Below are 26,554 nucleotides of genomic sequence, written 5' to 3'. Positions count from 1 at the left end.
CAGAGAAAAACAATAATAATAAATAAATAGATAAAAGTTTGAAAAAGGCAGGGAAGCAAAAAATTTCAAATGCATTCTTGGTAATGAACACTATAACAGGTTATACATATTTTGGTATAATTAAAAGAAACACGTATTAACCACAGTGAAAATTATTTAATTATTTAATTTTTTAATTATTTAATTAAATATTTCATCCTAAGTATCTTAGGACATCATCAGTACAGTAGTTTAAAACAATAATAGGAATAACATACAGTTAGGCGCATGATTACAATAGAATCTCATTAAATATGCATAATGTGTTACAGAATAAAAAAAAAAAAAAATAATTATTTAACACAATTTTGTATGACAATTTCCCATACTTTAGGAATAGTAAGAACGTTTGCAGTATAAGTTTGGTCTGTGTAGTAGGGCTTCAGAACTTTCTTTGTATAAACGTTCATGTTTATATAAAGATCTATGTAAAAGTTTAGACTTTTCCCAATGGAGCCTATGGTTTGGATTTTCAATTCCGTGTTGAGAGAGGCCAGATTTCTGCAGTTTAAAAAGACGAATGTGGTCTTGATGTTCCAAGATGCATTTCTGAACAGACCTACCTGTCTGTCCAAAGTAAGACAATTTGCATGAGCATGGAATCTCATAAACGCCAGGCAACATCAAAGGTGAGAGTTTGTCCTTAGGAGAAGGTAACAAGTTGTAAATTTGGTTGATAGGTTTGTAAGTAGTGGCAAAATTGTATTTCTTCATAATTTTAGAAATACGTTCGGAGATGCCTTTGACGTAAGGTATGGGAATCCTATGGACTTCTTCCTGTCTGGTTTGATGTGTGGAGAAGTGACTGATGATTTTTTAAGTTGTTTTAGGATTATATCTATTTAGGATGACTGTATTTTTGATCGCTTCTAATTCCTGGTTTGAAGATTCTTCAGAGGAGCAGAATTTGTGTGCTCTGGAAACTAGTTATTTAATAATGCCAGATTTCTGAGATGGATGATGAGCAGAAGAATTGTGAATGTAGCGACCTGAGAATGTAGGCTTGCGAAAGACAGACGTGGCGATGGAACCGTCTTCTTTTCTTTGGATGTGTAAATCCAATAAGGAGATACCCTGTGGAGATTCTTTTTCTAACGTAAAGTTGATGCGATGATGATGAAGAAGGTTAATTTTATCTAGAAACAGTTGTAATTCATGTTCGGGATAATCCCAGACTGCAAATATACGTCATCGACATATCTTAACCAAATTTTGTTTCTTTGCGCTACAAAGAAAGCTCATTTCTTTCTACAAAGAAATGCGCTTTCTTTGTAGAAAGCTCATTTCAAAATTAATTGCAGCAAATTTTGCTGCAATTAATTTTGAGCTTTCTACAATTTCTTTGAAAGTTTCATCAGACCTATGATCATTTAAAAATTGATTTAGATCATTCAATGCATCTAAAGCAAGTTGATGATTCATAGATGAAGACTGCAGTATTTTGCTGACAAAATTCACTTTATTTAAAATATCATACCAAACTCTAATACAACAATACAACACCGTAGCAAATACAAATTCGAAAGACTATTTATGGAATCAGCCTCAGCCCTAAGAAACTCTCCAAACCTCAACAAATTTGGTTGTATGCGACTGCCCCAAATTTGGGAAGCATACATCAGCAGACCTTCAGCCCAACGGCCAAGAACACCTACTTAGCTCGCTAGAGGGCACCATCAGGACTTCTAGGAAAACGATAGCTTCATATCTTCATTCTCAGTTACTGTATTGTAGTGCCTGCGTGCACGTGCCTTTTTGTAAGTTCCTTTTGAAAATGGCAACGTGACGTTGCTGAAATGTCGGAAATATTTATTAAAGTATAATTTAATTTATATTCGGATCTACGTTGTTCAATTCCCTAAGTGATTTAGAAATGCAAAACCAACGTATAAGCCTGTCTACGAGAAAAGAAATCTAATACAACAAATAAATGTAGCAATTTTTTCACCTAGACATTTTGCTTGATATTTGGATTGTTCATCCATTTTTGAAGAGTCATTTCAAATGAACCATCATACACTTCAGGTAAATATTTATAAAGAAGTTTTATGGCATCAATTCTGCTCGGCCACCTTATTTCAGATAATGGCTTTAAGGTTAAATCATTTACATGAGTAATTAAAATATTCCATCAGTAAACAGAAGAGGAAAAAAAATTATATAACTCTTGTACTATATTAAAGAAACCAATAGTTTCATGATTGATATTCGCAGTGTCGTTAACTATCAGGTTTCAACTATGATTTGAACATGGGACATAAAATGCACGGGGATTAGAATCTAAAATTCTTGTTTGTAAAGCTATATGTTTGCCGCGCATATTAGAGCCATTATTATACCTCTTAAGTTATTTATGTCTAAATTTAATTTTTTCAGTAATTCAGTAAGAAATATTGTCAATCCAGCCCCTGTGCATCTAAAATTGGATAGAATGCTAGAAAGTGTTCATGTATTTCAACACTTTTATATCCTGAATTGAAATGAACGAATCTGACTATCACACTTATTTGTTCAGTATGTGATATGTCCGTAATACAATCTAAAATAATTGAAAAATATTTGTTTTATTGACACAGGTTAATAATATTATTTTTAATATTTGATGCCAATAAAGTGAGTATTTCATTTTGAATTTTATCTCCTAAATAGGAGGGCATATTTTTAAAGTCAGGATCATTAGCTACACGTTGCGTGTGTTCTGATATAAAAGGATCAAACTTTTCTAACATCTCAGTGCATTTTAAAAAATTGCCATTGTTGCGATCTTAAGGTTTATTACTTTTAACACGAAGAGCTAGATTTTGTTTGCCTAAAACCTGTACTACAAAAATTATTCTTTTTATAACTTCATACCGTTTCCTTTCATTATCTAAAACTGTTTGTTGCAAATGATCAATACAAGTTTTATTTTTTAAGAATGTAATTAATTCTGTCTGTTTTTTGTAATTGTTCAAATGATTTAAATTTTTCTCATGACGATTCAGGTACATTGCAAGATGTTGCCAGTCATTAAGTCTCTGAATAAATTTATTATGTTCGGAATTATAAAGTTCAAAAAGTTTACAGCAAAAGCAATAAACTGCGTTTTTAGAAACTGAATAAATTAACCAATTTCTATTGTATTCTTTGCCATTTTTTAAATGCCTTTTATATTATGTATGTGAAAAGTTTCGTCCGGAAGAATCACGTGGAAAATTAAAATCTTTAATTTGTTTAGGACCCGTTTCTAAAATGGCTTGCCTTGTTGTATGAGAAAATGTTTCTGACCAAAGTCCGGGATCATCAAAATAAACACACTTATTGTACCTTCAGTAGATTCTTCATGTTCCGAATTAGCGAAAATGTCTTCAGTATCTTCACTTATTGTTTCTTCTGCATTGTCTTTGGGCCCCAGATTAGCGACAGTTTTTTTTTAGCATGTTCACTATTTTCACTGGAATTCTTTTCCAACTGACTGAGTGTATCAAAAATATCCTTACTGCAACCAGGAACTGGCTCAGAGTCATTCTTCGTTACTTGTTTAGTGAAGTACTGAGTAATTCTGGAAGCATTTTTCTCTCTCTCTCTCTCTTTCTTCTTCCCGTTTTCTTTTATTTATTAAATTTTGATACCCAGAAAGTTTCTTTTTCTTTTCCTCTTGGGACATCTAATTAAAGAAGAGAAAATACTCAATTATAATAAATTTTATTATTAAAATTCAAAATTAGGTATATTTTTTTATAATATTAATAAAAGAAAACTTAGTACAAAACACAATATTTACTAACTTAAATAAAAATTAATATTAAAAGAAAATGGTGAATTATTAAAATAAATATTAATTTCTTTAGCAAAATATCAAAAAGCGTGAAAATTTAATTTTTCGTGACAGTTTAACAAAATTAAAAAATAAGAAATATATTACATTAAATGTACGAGAAAAGAATAACTTACCTCTGATCTTAATTCAAATTTACTTCTTGTTCTTGTTATTACTGATCCACTGCACTTTACCGTCCTATATCTAATTACAAAAACTTACAACTGATACTTTTTTGATTAGTGATACGATACAGTACGTACGCTGTAACAGCAGAATATAGAATAAAGTTAAAAACTGCAGAAGATTTTCTTATATATGTTTAGAGAAAATGTGAGCTTGAACAAGATTAAACAAATTCAAACGCGTGTCATCCTGCAAACAGTAAACTCATGCAAGTTCAAGTTTTTACTTGTTTACACTAAACTACTTGTTAGAACTAGGATTAGAATAAAATTAAGATCTTAAGGAATAATAACAAATAAGTGATTATAAATAATTTGTTTAAGACAAATCTATAAAATATAATTAAAATTTAAACAAAAATGTAATTTATTTTGATATAATTAATGAATAATATTTTTTTTAAGTATTTCCTCCTCGCCTGAAATCTTTGGCGTCTATGTGTGTTGCACATATTGCACACTGTGCCGGCGCGATCCTGGACATTGGATATTTAATCATGCCGAAGTGAATAACTTTACATTTACTCACATTGAGCTGACACCCATTTTCCCATGCCCACAATTCCAGCTTATTCAAATCATTCTGCAAGTACTGCATATCAACAGCATTTCTGATTACCGTACCTATCTTTGCATCATCAGCAAATAGCTGTCTGTCGCTTGTCAAATCCTTCCCAATATCATTAATGTACAGATTGAATAATAGTGGGCCAAGCACTGATCCTTGTGGTAGACCACTTGTTATCTTAAACCTTGCAGAATCAGATCCCCCCCCCGTACACCACTTTTTTGATATGTCAGTCAGCCATCCTCTTATCCATGCTAATATTGTATAACCCAAACCCATTTTCTCCAATTTATGCAAGAGTCTACCATGCTGTATTCTGTCAAAAGCCTTAGCAAAATCCAAAAATATCATGATGTATCCATTCCCCTTGTCTAGTTCAGAGGTAACATTGTTATAGAATGTGAGCAAGTTGATAAAACATGACCTTCCCTCAATAAACCCATGTTGTTAATTGCAAAGTAGAGATTCACTGTCAAACCATTTCTAAATGCGAGCCCTAACCAGTTTTTCCAAAATCTTCACCACCACTTCTGAGATACTAATTGGTCAATAGTTGGATGCATCAGTCTTTGCACCACCCTTGTGCAATGGAATTACCATACATTGCTTCCATTCCTGCAGAATCTTCCCTGTTCTGAGACTCATATTAAACAGCCTAGTCAAAGGAACCAGTTCAGCTGAACACTCTTTTAGCACATGTGCTGATATTCCATCAGTCCCTATTGCTGAATTCTTATTCAATTTGTGCAACAGCTCTAAAACCTCGGCCTCACACACCTGCATTACTTCATCTAGTGAAGAGGTAACAGTGAGCTCAATATTGCATTCACCAGGTTGATAGCTTTTAACAAAATGGGCACTCATTAACAGAACAACCTCTTCTGCATCTATAACCCTCACACCATTTGGATTTATGAGTTATTCTTTCATATTCATTCTTTCTTTTACTTGCAGCATATTGATAGAATTCTTGTGGATTGCCTTTAGCATGCAAAGCTAGTTACTTTTCATATTCAGACTGCTTTCCATACAACAGTTGTGACTATTCTAGCCTGCTGCTTATAGCGTTCATAACGGAAAGCATCCGTATGCAAACGGTATTCCTTCCACATCATCCTTTTCTTACGAATCTCTTGCTTAATAAGATTACACATCCGTTTGACTCCTACTATATTTATTCTTTGAACTCCTGGGATACATTCTGATATCACATCATTTAAGTATCGTTTAAATGCACTGTCGATATTCTTTCCATCCAGCATTTAGAGCTGTTGCAGCAACCGATCCCATTCCACTGAACTCTGTATACTCCTCAGTTGGTCATAATTTCCTGCTTTGTAGTTTAGCATGTAAGCTTTTCTGAATGGAACATTCATAAACTTAGTCACTTCCCAAGTGAATAGTACCGCATGATCACTTTCATCAACCAGGGGTAGAATAGTTAGGTCTTTAACTGAAACGCTGTCTGACACTATAATCAAATCTAACACTCTTTGACCTCGCGTTCCTCCTGTCACATGCTGCTTGAGGAATTTGTCCCGCAACAGCTCAATAAATGTATTTTCATTCTTTTCATGAGATTCTACTGCTACCCAATCAATATTTGGATAATTAAAGTCTCTCATTATGATTACTCTTTTCATACTCATCTTTTCTATTTGATGATTTCTTCATCACTAGCAACTGATCCACCAGGTCTGTAACAACACCCCCACTATGTAATTAGTCTTGTTAGATTCCACCTTACACCAGATGGCTTCAAACTCAGTGCCACATGAGATATTGTTAGTAGTAGTACTACAATCATAGGTCTCAACTCTAACTGGATTCAACTCATTCGATATCATAAGCAGCACATCCCCTCCTCTCCTATCCTTCCTAAAAATACTGTACCCTTGACACTCGATACTAGTTAGTAGGTCTGATTCTGATAGCCAGTTCTCACTAATACCTACAATCTGAGGTTGCAACATATTGACTAAGGCAACAAACTCTATCCCTTTGTTTCTGGTGCTCCTAGCATTCGTGTATAATAATCTACCTGTGACATAATAATCTACCTGTTTGTTCTTTTGTATTGTCTTCTCTGCAGTCTGCCTGACACAGTTGGATAACTTGCAGATCTCTATTCTCTAATGCTTTGCACACTTTTGATGGGTCTGAACCAGATGAACATAAACCCAAAATCGTTTTCTCTTCTCATCAACATTGCCATGACAAAGCCCATTCGCCTCATTAACACAGTTATATAACATTGCTGCTCTTACACTCACATTCATGCCATTCCTCCCTTTGTAATTTAGTTTACTGGACTCTCTATGTTAGGTCTCATACCAGTTATTAGTTTTTCTAGATTCCTGATACCAAATGCATTCAGGTGTAGGCCGTCGGCCGTCTCTTTTATACAAATCCAGTCTTCCCTCAAACTCACTCCACATATCCAAAAACTCGCATCCATTCTTTCTACACAGCCTGCGCATTGAATCGTTTGACATCATAGCCCTTCTTCTTAATTCATTTTAATCATAGCAATAAAATACTAATGATTTTCACTTTCTCACTCTTGACTCTCGCCTCTTCCAACAACCCTTTCACATCCTCTCTCATACTGAATTTATCGCTAGTTAAATCATTCGTACCTACTACAACTGCGATTTCGTTTACTTTTTTTTCCTGTTTTTGAATTGCAGGTGTTATATTTTTAAATTTCGCTCCAGTAAAACTCGATATAACTCGCTCATCGATATAGAATGTTTTATTATAGAGTCACCATACCAAATAACTTCTTTCTCTTTACTAACAACATCACTTACTTGATTTCTGTTATTTCCTGACTTACCTGTTTCCTTGCTTTGTTTCTTATTTTCTTGTTCATTTTTCTTTTTCTCCCTAAGCTCATTTAAACATATCTCAACTTTTTGCAATTCCCGTGTCTACTTCAAGTTTGCTATTTTGGCGGTTAATTGATTTTCATTAACCTTCTCCATTTGCACAATAACCTCGTTAGCAGGGCTAACCTTCTTGTTTTCACCTGTGGTGATTTTTTTAGCATTACCTTTCTTGCCCTTTTTTGCGCCATTTTAAATGTATACTAAATATTGAAATATCTTAATAAAAATATGTTATAAAATACTAAATATACTATAAAACACTAAAATCTACACTAATATACTACAAAATACTTATTTTCTAAGGGAAACAATAAAAAACAGACAAAAATCACCAACTCTACAGGAGCACTAAATTTGCCAACGAACCACTACATATCCTTGAACCATATTCATCATAATGGAAGAGATAATAGAATATGTAAGGTTGATATGATAGGGAACCTATTAAATAAATTTATATGGAACATTAAAAAAAATAGCTGAAAGGCTAAGCTAGCATATACACTGTTCAGACTAAATTTAATCTATAAATCAGAAAATCGATTAGAAAGAAAACTGTTGATGAAAATGACAGAGTTCTCAGGATAGAATAGTAGTAAACAGATGTCATCAATGGCAGATCTATATTAAAAATGATTATCAGAAAACTAACATAACATAACTTGACATTAGTAATATTTTGGTATGTGTAAATGAAGTTATTAGATAGTATGGTCACTACTTAAAGAAATGAGTACCAAATGGTATTTTGAGCAGAAATAGAAAAATGAACAATGACAAATGATTCATATCTAGAACATCCCACTGAGGACATGTATACCAGAAAATTATGATGATACAATAGTTTGCTGATTTTGCTTCTTAATGCATTTTTCTTGTTGATAATATACTTGAATTCATGATTGCAATTATGTTGGTAGATTATCTCTCTCTCTCTCTCTCTCTATATATATATATATATATATATAAAAAATGAACTGAAGATTATATATATTCAAATAGTGCATTGCTTAATTTGTATTGATGGTGGTAACTTAAATACTTAAGTTTTTCTTACAACAATTTGCTATGTTTCACTTTGCGATGTTCACTTTTTGGTGAGTTTAATTCTTTAGTTCTCTTTTGTATCAAAGCATATATGTGTATAACATGATTATTAAATACTTAAGGAATTGACAGCGTATACTAGAAATATAAATTAAATCAAACTTTAATATATACTTTTCAATATTTCGGCATCACATTGCCATCTTCATGGGAATTTAAGATAAAGACACGTGCACAAAAGTACTACACAACAGCAAATGAGAAACGAAGCGAGGAAGCTATCGTTTTCCTAAAGTCCTGATGGTGCCCCCTGACGGGCTATATTAGGTGTTCTTGGCTTTTGGACTAAACTTCTAATGTATGTTTCCCAAATTTGGGGCAGTCTCATGCATCCAAATTTGTTGAGGTTTGGCAGGTTCCTAAAGGCTGAGGCTGATTCCATGAATAGTCTCATATTTGAAGTTGCTGTCGTGTTATTACTGTGGCTTTCTTCCACCTTATTCTGTGGTGAGTATCCATGGTGGCTGTACTGGTGAAATGGATGTAGTCCTTGTGTTTTGAGATTCTGATATTTGCTGTCCTGCCTGTTTAGCCAAAGTAGGACAATTTACAGCTGCAAAGGACCTGGTATACACCAGGTAGGTCTAGGGGGAAGTGGTTGGTCTTCAGTGGAGCGGATAAGGGATGCCAATTTTCTATATGGTCTGTAACAAGAAGTCGTCATGTTTTTTAGGATTTTGTTGATTTTTTCCGATGTGCCTCGGATGTAGGGAATGGTGACGGATTTAGAGTAATCTTTTTTGTGAAGGGGGGAAGGTGGGTTGTGGATAACTGGTTTTAGTATTTTTTGGATTTTTTGGGAGGTAGCCATTGGCTGAAAAAGTGTTAAGGATGTTATTTAGTTCATTGGTTAGGGCTTTGTCATTTGAACAGATTAGTTTAGCCCTGTTGAATAGTGTCTTAATAACTCCATGTTGTTGTTGTTGTTGTGTGTGTGTGTGTGGGGGGAAATTGTTGGTGAATGTATCTGCCTGTATGGGTGGGTTTTCTATAAACTGAGAACACCAAGGTTCCATCAGGTTGGCGGGTGACAAATGTGTCTAGGAGGGGGGGCTATTGTTTTCCTCTTTTTCCAGGGTGAACTTGATTTTGGTTGTTTAAGTGTGTTAAGAAGAGAGGAGTGTATCCAGACCATGTGGCCAAATAGCGAACACATCATCAACGTAGCGAAGCCATACGGTAGGTTTTTGTGGGGCAGAGTTTAAGGCTTTCTTTTCAAAAGCCTCCATAAACATCCCACGGTGAGCATGGATGCTTGTGATTGTCTGTGAAAATAATAGTGGTGATGGTGGACAGTAAATGGCATTGGTGTAGATGAGGCAGTTTGTGGATGAGGTTGAGTGGTAGAGATGGAGAGGTGTAGAGTAGGTTCCCTCCCTCGATGAGTCTTAGGACTCCCTGGAGGTGTCAAATAATAACAATAATAAAGAAGTTGGCCAAGGGTGGGGAAAGTGGTGAACCCATGGCTGTCCCCTCTATCTTTTTGTAGAATTTTTCCTGCCAAATGAAATAGCCTGAGTTCATTGTGAACTGAAATAGGGCTGAGATATTGGGAGGAAATTTAGCTTTGATTAGCTCTAAGGTTTCTTTGAGGGGGACATTTGTGAATAAGGAGGAGACGTCAAAACTGACCATTATGTCATTATGTTGGAGTGTAAGGTTTTCTATACTGGCTTTTTTATGTGCAATGGTGTATTGCCAGTATAGTGTGAGAGTGCTTTGGAAAAATATTTTGCTAGTTTGTAAGTGGAGGAATTGATTCCCCCACTTACAAACTAGCTAAATATTGTCCTACTTTGGCCAAACAGGCAAGACAGCAAATCTCAGACAAGGACTACATCCGATTTCATAAGTACAGCCCCTCTGGGCTTGCAGACCATGCTCTGGATACTCACCACAGAATAATATGGAAGAAAGCCACAGTCATACACCACAGCAAGTTCAAGTATGAAAGACTATTCATGGAATCAGCCTCAGCCCTTAGGAACCTGCCAAACCTCAACAAATTTGGATGCATGAGACTGTCCCAAATTTGGGAAACATACATCAGAAGAACTTCAGCCCAAAGGCCAAGAACACCTAATATAGCCCGCCAGGGCTTTAGGAAAACGGTAGCTTCCTCGCTTCGTTTCTCATTTGCTGTTGTGTAGTACTTTCGTGCATGTGTCTTTATCTTAAATTACATATATATATATATATATATATATATATATAGATAGATATAGATATATATCTATCTATATCTATCTATAGATAGATATAGATATATATCTATCTATATCTATCTATATATATATATATCTATCTATATCTATCTATATATATATATATCTATCTATCTATAGATAGATATAGATATATATCTATCTATATCTATCTATATATCTATCTATCTATAGATAGATATAGATATATATCTATCTATATCTATCTATAGATAGATATAGATATATATCTATCTATATATATATAGCAGATAGTTGTCTTTGAAGAACACAGTGTTGAGGAGAGCTCTTTCAAAAAACTGAAGTGGATGGAATGAAAAAGAAAGAATGGTTACCATATTTTCTTGAATGTAATTCACACCCCTGATTTTACTTTATGAAAAAAGAAATTAAAAAGTTTTGCATATACCTCACATATGAAAAAAGTTTAAACACGTTCACATCAGGGCGATAGTAACCTGCTCCACACTGTAAACAACACGCCCTCCTCAACAGCCAGTATACTGCAGACACAAGAAAACCAAGTAGTTTTATTGTATCAGTAAATAAGGTACAGTGACATCTGCAGTCTGTATTATATATTTCTCAACAAATAGTGCAATTAGAGACAATCTGAATAAAAACGACACTAACTAATGAATCATATGTCCCCTCTCACAGAAACTATGCTGCATTGACTCAAGCAAATCCATATGTTGCACTGGAAACATAGAATCTAAATAAAAAAAAAAACTATTGTCCAATTTTTCAATTATGTGAAATAAGTGTTTGTTTGATTTCATTGATTTCATTTGAAATTTTCGATGTCATTAAGACAGACCACAAAGGCTAATTCCGAATAAATTCTACCATGAACATGCCAAATAATGTGTGTGCAAGTTTACAAGCAGCAATAAAATTCAGCTGAAGCGTTGAAACTTTGTGTGAGTTAGCCCACCTGTGAGATGCAGAAGTGTTACACAAATGGTAATAAGTTCCATCAGAACAATAAACACTACCCCATCATGAACTAGCTAAAACTAAGAAATACGAGGGTGGTCTGAAAAGTTCTCGGCCTTGACCGTAGATGCCAACACTTATCTTATTAATTCGAGCTGATATAGTGATGTATACCTCGTATATAGCACCAGGTAAATAGTGCTATATACGAGGGTGGTCTGAAAAGTTCTCTGCCTCGACCATAGATGGCAACACTATCGGTAAGATTTTTTTTTTCTAAGTTGGTACATCTGTCATAAGCATCCATGCAAAATTGCAAGTCATTCTATCAAGTAGTTTGTTTTATACAGCTGTCTGAAGTAAAAGTGTTGCCCGTATCTCTTGAAATGGATAAAATTGAGTATCTTGCAGTTATAAAATTCTTTGTAAAAGAAGGTTTAATGACAAAAGAAATTCACTTGAGGTTCATAAAAGTTTATGCGCACGCTTATCCTTTGTTTTCGACAATTAGGAAATGGGCTGCCAAGTTTAAACGTAGCCATACCAGCCTTGAAGATGAAGATAATCCACGCGAAGGACACCCAAAAGGTGTAACATTTCATCATTGATTTCCATCAGAAATCATTGATGAAATGCACGATAGGGTATTGGATGACGGCGAGTCAAAGTGCGTGAAATTGTTGACACTATGGGCATTTCAAAAGAACGTGTAGGATATATTTTGCATGAAGAATTGCAAATGAAAAAGCTTTGTGCAAGATGGGTGCTGCATTTGCTCGGAGCAGATCAAAAACACACTCACACGAAAATCTCTGAACAGTGCTAGCAACATTTTAACAAGAATAAAACTGATTTTGTGCATTGATTTATTACTATGGATGAGACATGGATTCACCATTACACATAAGAATCCAAACAGCAGTGAAAACAGTGAACAGAAGCCGGTTGTTCAGCGCTGAAGAAGACAAAGTCAGTTCCATCAGCAGGAATGGTCATGGCATCAGTGTTTTGGCATTTTGTTTATTAATTATCTTGAAAAGGGTAAAACAATAACCCTGGAATATTATTCTGATCTTTTAACCAGACTAGACGAAAAAATTTGTGAGAAAAGACCGGTTTGCAAAAGAAAAAAATAAAATCATCTTTCATCAGGACAATGCACCTGCCTACAAAGGTGTTTTGGCAATGGGAAAATTAAGGGATGGATCTGCACTCTGAATTGTTGGAACATCCACCCTATTCTCCAGAATTGGCTCCCTCTGACTTCTGTCTCTTCCCAAAACTAAAACTCTTCCTCACTAGTCAGCGTTTTTCTTCAAATCAAGAGGTGATTGCAGCTGTAGAGGGGTATTTTGCAGATCTTACTGAGAACCACTACAGGGATGGGATAATGGTGCTGGAATAAATGTTTTAGTCTGAAGGGAGATTATGTTGAAAAATAAAAATAACTTTGAAATTATAAATTCGTTTTTTTATTGTTAGGTTGGCGATGCTGAGGTGTCATTTCTTGCAGGCTACTCTGAAGCTCCGATCACAATTTGAAGTTTAATAGATTCAGATCAGGACTTCTAGACAGCTAGTCAGATGGTGATATGTGGTTGTATCAATAAATCAATTACAGCTTTCAGTACATACAAACTATATTTATAACGTGCATATAGCAGCACTCAATGCTCAAAATGTACCCCCTTTTGCCTTCATGCATGCCCAAAGTCTAAGACCACATGTCGATGGTGATATGCACAACATCCGATGGAAATGCTGCCGCTGCTCTCTCTCTCTCCAAATCCACCTTCAGGCTAGAACTGCTGAGGTGCTGTTTCTTGCAGGCTACTCTCAAGCTCTGACCACAATTTGAAGTCTAATGGATTCAGATCAGGACTTCTGGACAGCTAATCAAATGGTGTTCTGTGGTTGGGCACATTCTCCTTCAGCCACTGTTGTGTGGTCCTTGCTTTGCATCCTGTTGGAGGATCTACTGTCTACCATGAAACAAGGTGTTGTTCAAGGGCCATGCCACAGGTTCCAGCACATTGTCTTAATACACTTTGGGATTTTTACCTCTTTCTCACAGAAATGCAACTTGGATGCTTCCTGATATGTCACCCTAACCACCACCAAACCATTGAAGCAGGGTGATAACTCTTTGAATCCTGGTTGCCTATAGCTTGTGCTGTGTGATCATCCAGGACATGTACCCAATCGTTTTGGTGGTAAAATGACTCTTCGGTGATGAAAATCTTCTCATCTGTAAAGAGGATATCTCTTTGTCTGTTTGTATGCTACCAGAGAAGTGGCTTTGATTTTATTACTCTCTGCTTCATAAGTTGTGGTGTTAAGAACCATCCAGTAGAATGATGATGACTCTCAGGTCATTGGTTAGTGCATGTGACATCGTTCTCTGCAAAACATTCATATCTGGCAACATCAATTTCTGCATTGTCACAGGATTACAGCAGAGGCGTGCCTTAACAGCCCTCACAAGCTGTTGCATCCTACTGCAGTGTGGTCAGCTTGTTCTTTGGCTGTCAGATACATCTTCTGTATTGTTATAACAGTTAATAGTCTGATAGACAACCGTACTACTGATCCTGAGTGTTTTTAGCATGTCAAAAATAACAGGTGGCTGAATTCCAACCTTGTGAAGTGCTATTACATCTCGATGGTTCTCATAATCTCCCCACTACATGTTAGCCCATACTGCTGGACAACTCTCTCTACTGATAAACACACGAATCTTGGATGTGCAAAGCACCAGTAATGGAATCTGGCTTGCTCAATTCTGTGGGTAGTGCAGGAATGTGTGGTCGAAGTTGTAACAGTATTGTTTGTCTGTCTTGTTCTCTCAGAAGGGGGGGGGGGCTCTCAATATTACTGTCTCCCTTCCCAGAAAAAACTTTGGCAAGGATTCAGAGAAAAACTGAATTTTGTGGGATGCTTGCTACTGTCCCCATTCTGAGTCCACCTTAAAGAAAGGTGGGGGGGGGCTTCAGCTGCATACTCCCTTTTGTTATGCAAAGTATTATTTATTTCTTCATCGATTTGCACTTCAAAAACTTATGCTTTGCCACACTTTTTTTTAGACTTCATATTCATGCATGCATAACATCGAAAGTAATTTTGAAATATTTTGAAAGTAACTTTACTGAAGAAGTTGAGCTTGAATAAGATAATGTTATTCCTCAAATTTCAGTGTGAAAAACTGCACATACTATTATGTCCAGAACTTTCTCTTAAAGGATGCTGTACTAAAGGTTCTACATGCCCTTATCCACATATAAAACAAGGGAAAAAAAAGCATACGTCAGGTTCGATGAAGTTGGATAAAAACAAAATTGCCAAGAGGTACTGTATGTTAAAACTTGTTTTTACTATGCATAAAAATGTAATATTTAGGCAGTATTTATTGATTAATGCATGAAATATTAATTTTATTGATTTTTATGTATGGAGAATTCTATATGGGCAGGATCTGTTCTTTATATTCTGTAAATCCCATTTAATTCTAAATTGGATTCCATCTCCTAGATACAAAATTGCTTGCTTTTTTAGTTCATTTGTTTTGAAATATGCTTAATTTTTAATTTGAAATTTTAATTTAATTCAAAGTTTGCATTGTAACTACTCTGAAAAAAAAAATACTTTCCTTTTTCATTCTCTGTAATATTTCAGATGTTCATCTGAAACTTAATTTTATCAGCAAGTTGTCATTTTCAGTGCGGCTGTGTGCAAATTAAATTGCAGCTAACCTGCTGAACATGCAGTTTATTACTCCTAAGAAATGGTAACGTATTTAACTATTCTTTTCAGGTTATTCATGTCAGTTTCAATATAGTTTATTCAATGTCCTATGACATCAAGTAGGAATTTTGCTTTGCACTATTGTACATGTACAGCAAATATACTTCGAAAACTTCTGTTAAATAGTTTTACATCTTTATTCCTTTAGCATGTTTTAAACAATTGTGCTTAGGTACTCATCTGTAATTGAAGTACTTAAGTTTTAGACAAACATTTTATTTATTAAGAAATGGCTGTTTATTCTAGTATATTGTTAGCATATACATTTCTTGTTAATAGTCGACTTAAATATAAGCTTACATTTATAATATAATTAACAGGCTTGCTTATTTTACATAAATGCAGAAATTGAATATTAGTTTTAAGAGTTCAGAAATCTCAATTGCAAGTAGAAATACAAATTTTGGTCTCCCATATGCTTTCGTTATCTACTACTGGCTAGCTGTATTGCCAGACTTTTGTAGTACTAGGAGACAAAAAGAAGCTGACATAATCTCTGATACTCAGTAGTGTTCAGAAAACCAATGAATGCTAAGATTCATCTTTAGAGGAAGAGATATAATGGTTTGTGTTAAAGAGTTAGAAAAAAGCAGTGAAAGCATAGAATAAATCTCTCAAAGTGTGTGTGTGTGTGTGTGTGTGTGTGTGTGTGTGTGAGTGAGTGAGTGAGGGGGGGGGTGTTGTGGACTCCATCAGAAATCTGTAAAATATAGTTATAGACTGCATGATATAGAGATCTTCATCAGAAAGCTGCTAATTGGATTAGTGAAAAAATTTGCGCTTTTTATATGCGCAAAAATAATTGCTGAGTCGGAATAAAAGTTTATATTTTGCATTCATAATGCAATAATTTCATTTTTTTTTTTTGTGATATAGAATATTACAAATGTATAATATAAAAAACTGGATAAAAATCAGTTTCTGAGATAAGCACTGTTCTGTTTGTGAATTCTTATACTCTCTTATAATTTATATCCTGGATTCTGCTTAGCTTCAATGATGCCAATCTAATTTTTACTCTCATTTTCCCCTGAAGCCAAAATTGAAGTTTTGGATCATGTAATGTCATTGAAACTGGTCTAGAGGAAAGTTAGTAATAGAGAAATATATTCTAAATTCATGAGGTAAATTTTTTCTTATATTTTATAAATGCACTCTGTGCTCATTTTCTTATTTAGAAGCCTGAAAACTACTGCAGAAAGCAAAGTTTAGCAAATTTTTTTTTTTTTTTTTTTTTTGTAAAGCAATGCTAAAAACAGTTTCACTGTTTACATCTAATGCTGTTGTGTATATGGCTTAAGTTTAGTTGAAACTCCATTATTTGGTTTAATAATATAATGATAGCATTAAACACAAGCAAAAGCAGTTACTTTATAGCCTAAAGTCCTAGGAGGGAAGTTTTCTGTAAGCACTGGTAGATAGCATTGTCGTTGGATGATAGATCTCAGAGTTTCTCATATCTTAGGAGTTTCACACAGTCATGTGTATTGATGTTGGGTTTTTTACAAGGAACTTTGCATACACCTGGAATGGAGAGTAGAAGGAATGGGTCATTAAGGCAGATAAGAGCTATCAGGTGATACAGGGCTTGATAGCAGTGCAGATATTAATTTCTTTGAAGTTTAGTCATTTTAGATGAGGTGCCCTGGATGTAGGAAGTAATAATAACATCACTATAATTGTATATTTAAAGGACCATGGAATGGAGGAAGGAATAAGTATTTGTGAATTCTATTAGACTTGTAGACAATAGATAAGAAGGATTTGGTTAAATTCAGTTGTGGAAGAAGTCTAGTTGAAAGTTTAGAAATATTGATGGTTTTGGCACACCCCAATTCAACATCACCAGAGTTAAAAACCGGTACTATCAACATAAGAAGCCTGAATGGCAAAGAAATGGAGCTAGCTGAGGAATTAGATAAGTACCAGATCAACATAATAGGGGTGACTGAAACAAAAAAGACAAAAACTGGTGAGATCTTTCTGAGCAATAAATACAAAATGTTATATTCAGGCAATAACAATCAACGAAAAGAAGGAGTAGCCATAGTATTCAACACAAAATACGAGGGACTAATCTTCTTGAATGGCAGGCAATCTCAAGTAGAGTGATGTGGGCAAATATCAGAATGGGGAACTGGACAATAAGACTTATTGTCCAGTTCCCACAGAAGGTTCTACTAAGGTAGAAGTGGGGGAAATTTTTGATGCTTTAGAAAAAGCAACTGACACAATGAAAAAGGAAAATATGGTCCTTGTTGGGGATCTAAATAGCAGAGTAGGAAATCATTGTCAGACATACAAAAATATTTTGGAAAAATTTGGAGGAAAGAGCAAAGCTAATAATAATGGCAAATACCTGTTGGATTTCTGCTCAGGATATGTTATTCCTGACACAATGTTCCAACATAAAAATGTGCACAAATTCACATGGAGAGAAGAGGCAAGGAATAAGAAAAGTCTCATTGATTATGTTATTGTTGATAGTGATGTTTTCTCCCTGGACACTAGAGTGTACAGAGGATTTGAAATTGGAAGCGATCACTATTTAGTCTTGAGCAGGATAAAATTGAATTTCATATTGAAAAGAATGGTGGACACAGGAAGTTAAAGAGGCAGTGAAGGAAAAGAAGAAAGCATATCAAAAGTTCTTGGCAAATAAGTCAGCTTTTTCTCTTAGAGAATACAGAGACAAATGTAAGAAAGCAAAACACTGTGTAAAACTAGCTAAACAAAAGTCATGGGAGGACTTTGGTAAGAACATAGAAAATAAATATCAAGAAGGTGGTAAGATATTCTGGAAGTTGTTGAAGAAGCTTGGAAATGGAGGAAAAACTGCTGTAAAAGGAGTTAGAGATGATAAAGGTGACACGAAAACAGGAGAAAAAGATATTCTTGAAGTATGGAGTAATTACTTCGAAAAATTGCTAAATGAAACAAGCAGTGATAGCATAGTGGTAAAAAACACTCAACAGGTATACAGTGAGGAATACGTATCCATACTTCAAGTAGAAAAAGCCATCAAAGGCTTGAAATAGAAAGGCAGTAGGAGTAGATGATATTCGACCAGAAATGCTGAAGTATAGTTATATAAAAGTCTCACAGTGGCTGCACTGCATAGTTCAGAAAGCCTGGACAGAGGGACGAAAACCTGGCAAGATCTCTGCAAGCATACTTGAGAAACGGTTGAGAAGAATTGTGGAAGAAAAGCTTGGTGAAGAACAAGCTGGATTCAGGCTAAATAGAGGCTATCAGGATCATATCTTCACTTTATGACAAATAGTTGAGAAAGCATGGGAATATAACAAAGATCTGTATTTAAGTTTTGTCAATCTGGAAAAGGCTTATGACAAGGTGCCAAGAGAGAAGCTATTCAATATGCTACAGTTATATGGTGTCAATGCGGCATTATATCAAGCAATACTTAGTCTGTATTTGAGTTTTAAGTCAGCATTTAGAATTGAAGGAAGTACGGGAAGATGGTTTAATGTTAAATCTGGTGTGAGACAAGGATGTACATTATCTATATAGATCACATTATGTAGGAAAGTTGTATTAAACATGATATCAGAATTGGAGATGTTAAACATCAGCTCTTTGCTTTATGCGGACGATGTTATACTTTTAAATAAATCCACTACAAGTTTGCAAGATTTCCTGACTAAATTGAATAACTGTTGTGATAGATATGGTATGAAGGTTAGCATTAAAAAGACAAAGACAATGAAAATGGGTAGAATTGTTGAAAATGTCAATTGTGTTGTGAACTGGGAACCTGTGGAACAAGTAAAACATTTCAGCTACTTAGGCAGGATTTTTAGTGAAGATGGTAAATTAAATATGGAAATAGACAACAGAATCGACAAAGCTGGTATGGTAGGAAGTTAATTGAATAAATTCACATGGGATAAGAGAGAAATTAGTCGGAACACTAAATTTGCTGTATACAAGACAGTGTTCAAACCAGTTTTAACTTATGGATCTGAGAGCTGGGTCAGAAGTAAAACACTTGACCAAAGACTAGAGACCACAGATAGAAGAGTCCTAAGAAAGATTAGAGGCATAAACAGATGGCATCAATGGCAATATCATATTAAAAACGAGAATATTAGGAAAGAACTTGACATTGTCAGCATCCAGGAATGCATTAGCAGAGCTAATCTCAGGTGGTATGGTCACTTAAACAGAATGGGCGAGGAAAGATTAGCAGAACAAGTGTTCTCTGCCAAGTTGGCAGGAAAATGACCCAGAGGAAGACGAAGAGGTAGGTGGATTGATACGGTACAAAGTGTCTTAGACGATAGAAATATAAGATCTGGTAATGTTGGAGTCTTGACAAGTAACAGACTGATTTGGAGGAAAATTGTAGATAGGAAGGTAGTAATGATGTAAATTTTTCATGTAGTGCTATCATATCCTGAACACCCCCTTGAGGGTACATGTCATGAATTTGATGATGATGATGATTATTGTGAGGGGGAAGAATGATGAGCAAGTGAGTTTTCTGTCAACTGTGAAAGAAGGTGTACCATTAGGAAGACTATGATGATAAAAATTGTCTAGAAAGGCAGCACTTCATTTTCTGTAGTAAATTGGATTCGGAGGTGCTGGGCTGTTGAAGTTGAAGAGTAATTAATCTGAAATAAGGCTAAATGAACACATCAGTCTATCTTGCACTGATGGAAAGTTTAAGCATGGTGGTTTCAAGAGCATCTTTTTTCAAAATGTTCCATGTAAAAATTGGCCAGGAGAAATGAGAGGGGGAGAACCCATAGTTGCATCCTCTATCTGTATATTTTTTTCATTCCAAATGAAGTCATCAGTTGTTTTACTAATCTGAAAGAGGTGGGGGGGATAGCATTTGTTGTTGGCTGGAAAAAGTTCTTAGATTTATAGATTTTAAATGGACTTCATTGAGGGAATGCCCCTTTTAATCACTCATGGCTAAATACTTTTTTAACACGTTCACCAATAATTCATGTCGAACATAGCCCATTCCACATGCTATGAGAGGAACCTGGACCTTCATGTACTTCCTAACCACACCTTTGTTCAGCTTACAGGAATGATCTCAAGTTTTACCTCCACCTGAAGACAACTTTAGCTGAAATCTCTCGCTTGTATCTATGCTGTAATATCCTTTAACCAACATGTATGTTTCTATCATATTCCTCTTCAATTTTTTTTAATATTGAATGCCACATTTCCTCAATGTGCCTTCCTATTCAAAATTCTATAGTCTAGATATTATCTTTGTTACCACCACAATCTTTTTTAGCTATCTCCATGGAAGCTAGGTGACCATATGAGATCATAGTAGTCCAAATATGGTCTTATCAAAGTGGAAGAATAACTTCCTTATTTGTAGAAGTGTTCTCTTTAGTATTGTGGTTATTCAGTGTATGACTTTCTTAGCACTGTGGACCCCTTAAACTTTGTGTGCTATCAATTCTAGGTTCATTATCTGCATTAATAATATAATAATCACCCAGCAATGTTTTTTGGTTCAAAATCCACAAGTAACATTGATAATGCAAATGAAAGACAAGCACACTGACAAGTAGAAATAAGGTTATTCTTTGCTGTTAGGCATTGAGATGGCATCATCTGGACTGCTATTCACATATTTGGCCTGGGTTTCTTGAGGATGTGTTGGACAGGATTCAAGAGCAAGTAACCAAAATGGTAACTGGTGTGTGGTGTTCAATAAAATAGGCTGAAGGTTTGTTGTTAATTTAGTTGAGGTTTTGGTAACATATAAGTCAAGGGAGTTTTGTAGAGTAGACACTGAAGAAATTTTTCAGTTCATGACAGAAGAGAATAAGGGTTTCCTAGAAATTGTGCAAGAATGGCTAACAAGAATGTAAAATCTGGATATTTTTTGTACTCAAAGAGTAGTTGAATAAGTTACCGGAGGAATTTGTTGACAAAGTCTGTTGCAAGTGGTTTGTCAGTTAATGAGTTTAAGGAGGGAATATGATGGGTATTGTGTGAATAATGGTGAGTGTGAGCCTCTTTCAACGAGTCTTTGGACTCCATCAAGATTCCCATGTAGTAATAATCATAAAAATGAGTGTTTGTTCATTGTTGCTAAGTCTCTTGTATACTTAGCAACATTAAACTGATTCTTATTATCATATGCTCATAGAACCAACCTATTCAAATCTGCTTACAGGGATTCTGTCTCAGGTATGTCCTTTATCACCATCTCCAACTTTGTATCATCAGCAAATAATCTGATTGTACCTAGTAGACCATTCCCAATATCGTTAATGTCCAAGATAAGTAGCAGTGGCACATGTACAAAACCATAGCTCGGTCAAAACTGACTGAGCTATGGAAGCTCTTTGGAAGGGAGAGTTATGAGTGCAGAGAATGAATCTGAGCAAGTAAGAAACAATGTGAAAAAAAGCGAGAGAGTAAGGGAGGAGAGACTGAAGTGTTGCTTATAAATTAATAAGTGGGTAGCAAAAGTGGAGAGAACAAGTGTGCAAGACAAACAAGGAAACAGGGGAGACTTAGGGTGAACGGGAACACAGCGCGAGAAAGGTTGTGCACCAAGAAAATGGTGAATGCATGTGTAGACAAAATGGAAGGAAATTACCTGGGATGTAGGGAAAACAGTTGGATTTGAAGAAGGTTCTGGGATGAGTAAAGAATTAAAAAATGGCTCAAAGAAAGTATGGAGAAGTCATATCTAATAAGTGATGTTATTGAAACCTGTTATAGATCCAGGAATAATAAGTTATTGGAAGTTTTTTCCTACTTGGTTAGACTATAATAAATTTAGTTTAATCCTTTATTCAAGTGTAAGCAAACAAAGTTTGCACTTGAAGTATCTTCAGGACTGAGGCAACTGATGGTAAAGGTGGACCAAGCTCTCATCACTCCTTGTCTTAGTATCTCCCATAATGCTATGCATTAAGGGAAGGGCCACTACCCAGAACGGTTTTGACCTTTATTGAGGTCTCGTCAGTGGGAGCCAGATCCAGAGGTGGTGATACCAAGGTGCAAGCAATGGAGAAGTCTTTACCTATAAGAGTTGCCAAAAGGTGTTTCACCTCATTATTAAATTACTCTGGATTTAGAGACATATGTTGGTAGTTTTTTTCCACTTGGTTAGACTATAATACATTTAGTTTAATTTATTATAGTCACACAAAATGAATCCAAGATTGATTTAATTATAGGATTAAACTAAATTTATTATAAGTTATGTTTGTATTGAATTTCTAGCATAACGAATGCTAGAAAGATCAGAAACATGGGAAATAAAATGGTTGCATTGATTGAGTTCATTCACTCAAAAATTGTTGGAATAGTAAGACGTGATTGGATGCAGATAACATCCTGACAGAAATAGAGATGGAAGGGTATAATGTACTTTGTGAAGATAGAAAGAATAAAAAGGGAGTTAGAGATCAATTATAGAAACTATGTCCACGCAAAAAAAAAGAGATCAAGGGAGAAATAGTGGAAGTGGTTTTGAGACAGTATGATGTGAGATAGAGATGAATAGAATGAAATACAACATTGGATGTTGCTATAAAGCTGGTAATGTGGAGGGTAGTGACCAGGAAATGTATAAGTAAATGAGCCAAGAAAATGGGAAAAGGGTGATCATTATGGGTGATTTTAATTATGACGAACGACAGACTGGGATGATGAGATAGCAACCAGCAGTACAGTAGTAAACAAATTAATCCGAACCAGCCGAATTTTCATCAAGTTTTTGGTTTTTGTTTCAGTTCAAAATAATTTTGGTTTCGGTTTACTACTTTCGATTTAGTTCATTATTTTGGTTGATTGCTGCATGTTTTAACCATCTATGATGTTTATTAATATTATGTTTTCATTTTGTGTAGCTATAAAATGGATACATCTCCAAGAAAGCATTCAAAAATATGTACTCTTTCTCAGCACACATCCATGGCTCAAAGACAAACTGCCAGTGAGTGTGGTATTAGTTTGGGTACTGTTATTGTTCCTAAACCAAATATTTGGGTACATTAACAATGTGATTTTAAAGAGGTTTAGGGAGACTGGTACCTTTTTCTCCTGACAAAAGGAAAATGTGGGCAAAAAAGGAAAACTACAATTACTTAAGATCATTTACTAGTTAGGAAAAGCAAAATGAATCTAAGATTGTCTGCTGTAGACTTAAAACAGAGACTTGGCAGCTAGTAGGATTGTTTCTAACATGATAGTCCGTCAAAGATTGTCAGAAGCAGGGAGGACTGCCCACAGACAAAATAAGAAACAACTGTTGACGAAAGCTATGCAGAAAAAGGGGTTCCAGCAGGCAAAAGTGTACAAAGATTGGACTGTTGAGAAGTAGAAGAAGGTTGTATTCTCAGTGCGAGCCATTTCTTTGTCCAAGGAGAGTGAGTACTCTACGTTTAAAAATCAGCAGCTGAGAGGACTTCTTCCTCATACCCTCAGCAAGTTCCTAAACACCCAGCTAAAAAAGATGTTCTGAGGTTGTTTTACAGATGATGGTCCAGGATCGCTTTTGCCTTTTGACTGTATGATGAAAAGTGACCAATACATAAAAATATTGGAGAATAGAGTGGTCCCACAGATCCAGAAAGGGAAAAAAAAAAAAACTCATCTTCCAACAGGATCTTGCTCCATGCCATACTTCAAAAAAAATGCGAGTTCCACAAAAATCACAATACCCAATTGCTTCATTGGCCAGGTAACTCTCCTGACATTAACCCAATGGAAAATTTGTGTGCCTTGGAAAATTAAATTGTGATATAAAGGATATTTTAATACAATCCATTATAAAAGTATGGTTTCGAAATAGAAATAAGAAAAATGTGTTCTGCATTGGTAGAGTCCATGCCTAAGCAAATTAATGAACTTATTAGGAACAGAGGAGCACATAAATAATTAGGTAAAGTTAGAGTTTAATTTTTGTACTTATTTTCCAAAATTAAAATTTTTCTTTAGAATGTGAGTGTTCAAATTAATTTGTTCACTATTCTAATTGTGTTTTGCCACATTTTGTACATTATGTCAACACCCATGACCATGCACATTTTCTGGCGAAGTATATTTTTTATTTCCAATTATTTTGATTATTTTAATGTCTTCTTATGAAACTGAAAATCTTGATTTTCTATTATTCACCTAAAATGATTTGCAGCATTTTGAAAATGTCATGTTATTATCTATCGTTTTTGTTTAAGAATGCATTTTAATTGAGAAAATGATATAAATTCGGATTAATATTTCAGCGGCATCTTTTAACATACAGATTGGATACATTTCAAGCATCTGTAAAATGCATTGTTATTAAATCCTATTGTTCTGTGCTCTTCCATTATATATATAAGTTCATATAACAATACGATTCAATAATTCAGTAGGATTTAATCTGAATTTATGCTGTTTGCTTCATTGCGCAGCAAAAATGTGTTTAATTATACTGTAGCTCTAAACACATTCCAGAGTAATAAGAGTTTATAGAAACACAGTATGTGGGTGCAAATCCTACAATGGACAATCATGTGAATGTCTATTTGGTAAAGGACTTTAATCACACAGTATAAGATCCTGCTTATTGGATGCCTGAAGTGTGTTTTGAAAATGCATGTGGTCAAGAGTGGAGTTTCTGAATTATCTAAACATTAGCTTATCCATGGTACTAATACTAATTAGTGTACTATAGGCTAACAATATTTTGTGGTTAAGATTCACATAAGATGAAAGAGTGGTTGATTCAAATATCTTAAAAAACTTGAGTTATCCATTTTGGATTCTTGTTAAATTGCAATTTACATTCAGAATTTTTGTGACATGTAGTAGATTCACTAGAACACACTTTAGCAAGAGGAATGGTTTGCTATGGTGATATTTTTTTAGCATAGTACTTTACTTATCGGGCATTAGTAGGCTTTTCAGCACTTTGTTATAGCATTGTGTGCTGTAGTGAGAGGCTGCTATATACCCATTTGACTATTATTGTTACATGTAATATCAAATGAAATCTCACATTTAAAAAAAAAAAAAATTAAATCCTGCCACATTATATCTATAAAATTATGATATATAAAATATTTTTCCAATAGAAAGTGTATCATAAAACAGATAATCTGACTTCATAAGAGGCAAGGGAGTTCTTTAGCAAATTGCCTTACTTATTAGTGCAAGCTCTTCAAATTACTTTATTTTTACCTGGTATTTATTTTATATTTTCTGTGATTTATATCCTAATGGTAATTTTGTGTTGAAAACTTCAGCAGCAGAAGTGAAATATCAGATATGGAAAGCAACGAGACAAAAGGAAAAGCATGCCCACTAAAAACAAATGTACATAAAGAATCAGCACAACATACTGGGGCTGAATTACTAGAAGACAGAAACCTTTCCAAAGAATGGAATACTGGTCGGTATTTTACATCAAGTTTGCCATCAAATTGTGAAGAAGAAGAAGAAGAAAAGGTTAATTTACATGTTAATGACTCAGCTACAAGATTTCAGTCTAACCATCTTAAAGCAACTCGTTCTGTTCAGTGTTCAGACATATGTCTTAATAATAAAGAAAGCAAAGTGTATGAATGTATACCTAAATTAAGGAAGAAACCTGAGTTACCTGCATTTATTCCACTCCATACCTAGTGATAATTTATCTTAAAAAGGTAAGGCACTTTATTTTAAATACTATTTAGATGTTTAATTTAGAAAAAAACTGTTTAATGTGTTCTGAGTATGTTATATTTAAGATTTGAATGAAATAAAATAATAAATATTTTAACATTTGGAATGATTTCTATAGATTAGATGAGCTTCTCAAGTGAGATATAATCTAGTGATACTGTTTTACATGTTCATCTTTTTATAATTTAATTTCACGTGGTTCTTTCTTTCTCTTTTAATTGCTTGCCTATACATACTTCAAAATTAGTAGCGTTAATTAGGTTTCTAATGGAGCGAAGTTACTTGATCACAGGCCATTTGAGCCTATTAAGAGCAAGTGGTGGGAACAAGTCTTA

General features: G+C 34.7%; 1 protein-coding gene across 3 annotated transcripts in view; it reads left to right on the top strand.

The window, feature by feature from the left end:
- Positions 1 to 26,554, top strand: part of LOC150096613 (uncharacterized) — a 157,016-nt gene that overhangs the window by 104,345 nt on the left and 26,117 nt on the right. For 2 of the 3 annotated variants that reach the window (XM_090408558.1, XM_090408560.1), the window contains exons 8-9: positions 14,947 to 15,098; positions 25,802 to 26,200. In XM_090408558.1, coding sequence (XP_090264684.1) covers positions 14,947 to 15,098; positions 25,802 to 26,180 — 531 coding nt within the window. In that variant the 3' untranslated portion in view covers positions 26,181 to 26,200. The remainder of the gene's footprint in view (positions 1 to 14,946; positions 15,099 to 25,801; positions 26,201 to 26,554) is intronic. The other variant, XM_090408559.1, reaches the window with a different exon arrangement.

Source organism: Typopeltis vanoorti, chromosome 18 (assembly GCF_054136105.1).
Source record: "Typopeltis vanoorti isolate ZY-2024b chromosome 18, IOZ_Tvanoo_1.0, whole genome shotgun sequence".
Classification (NCBI taxonomy): Eukaryota; Metazoa; Arthropoda; class Arachnida; order Uropygi; family Thelyphonidae; genus Typopeltis; species Typopeltis vanoorti.
This window is presented reverse-complemented; position numbering and strand designations above follow the sequence as displayed.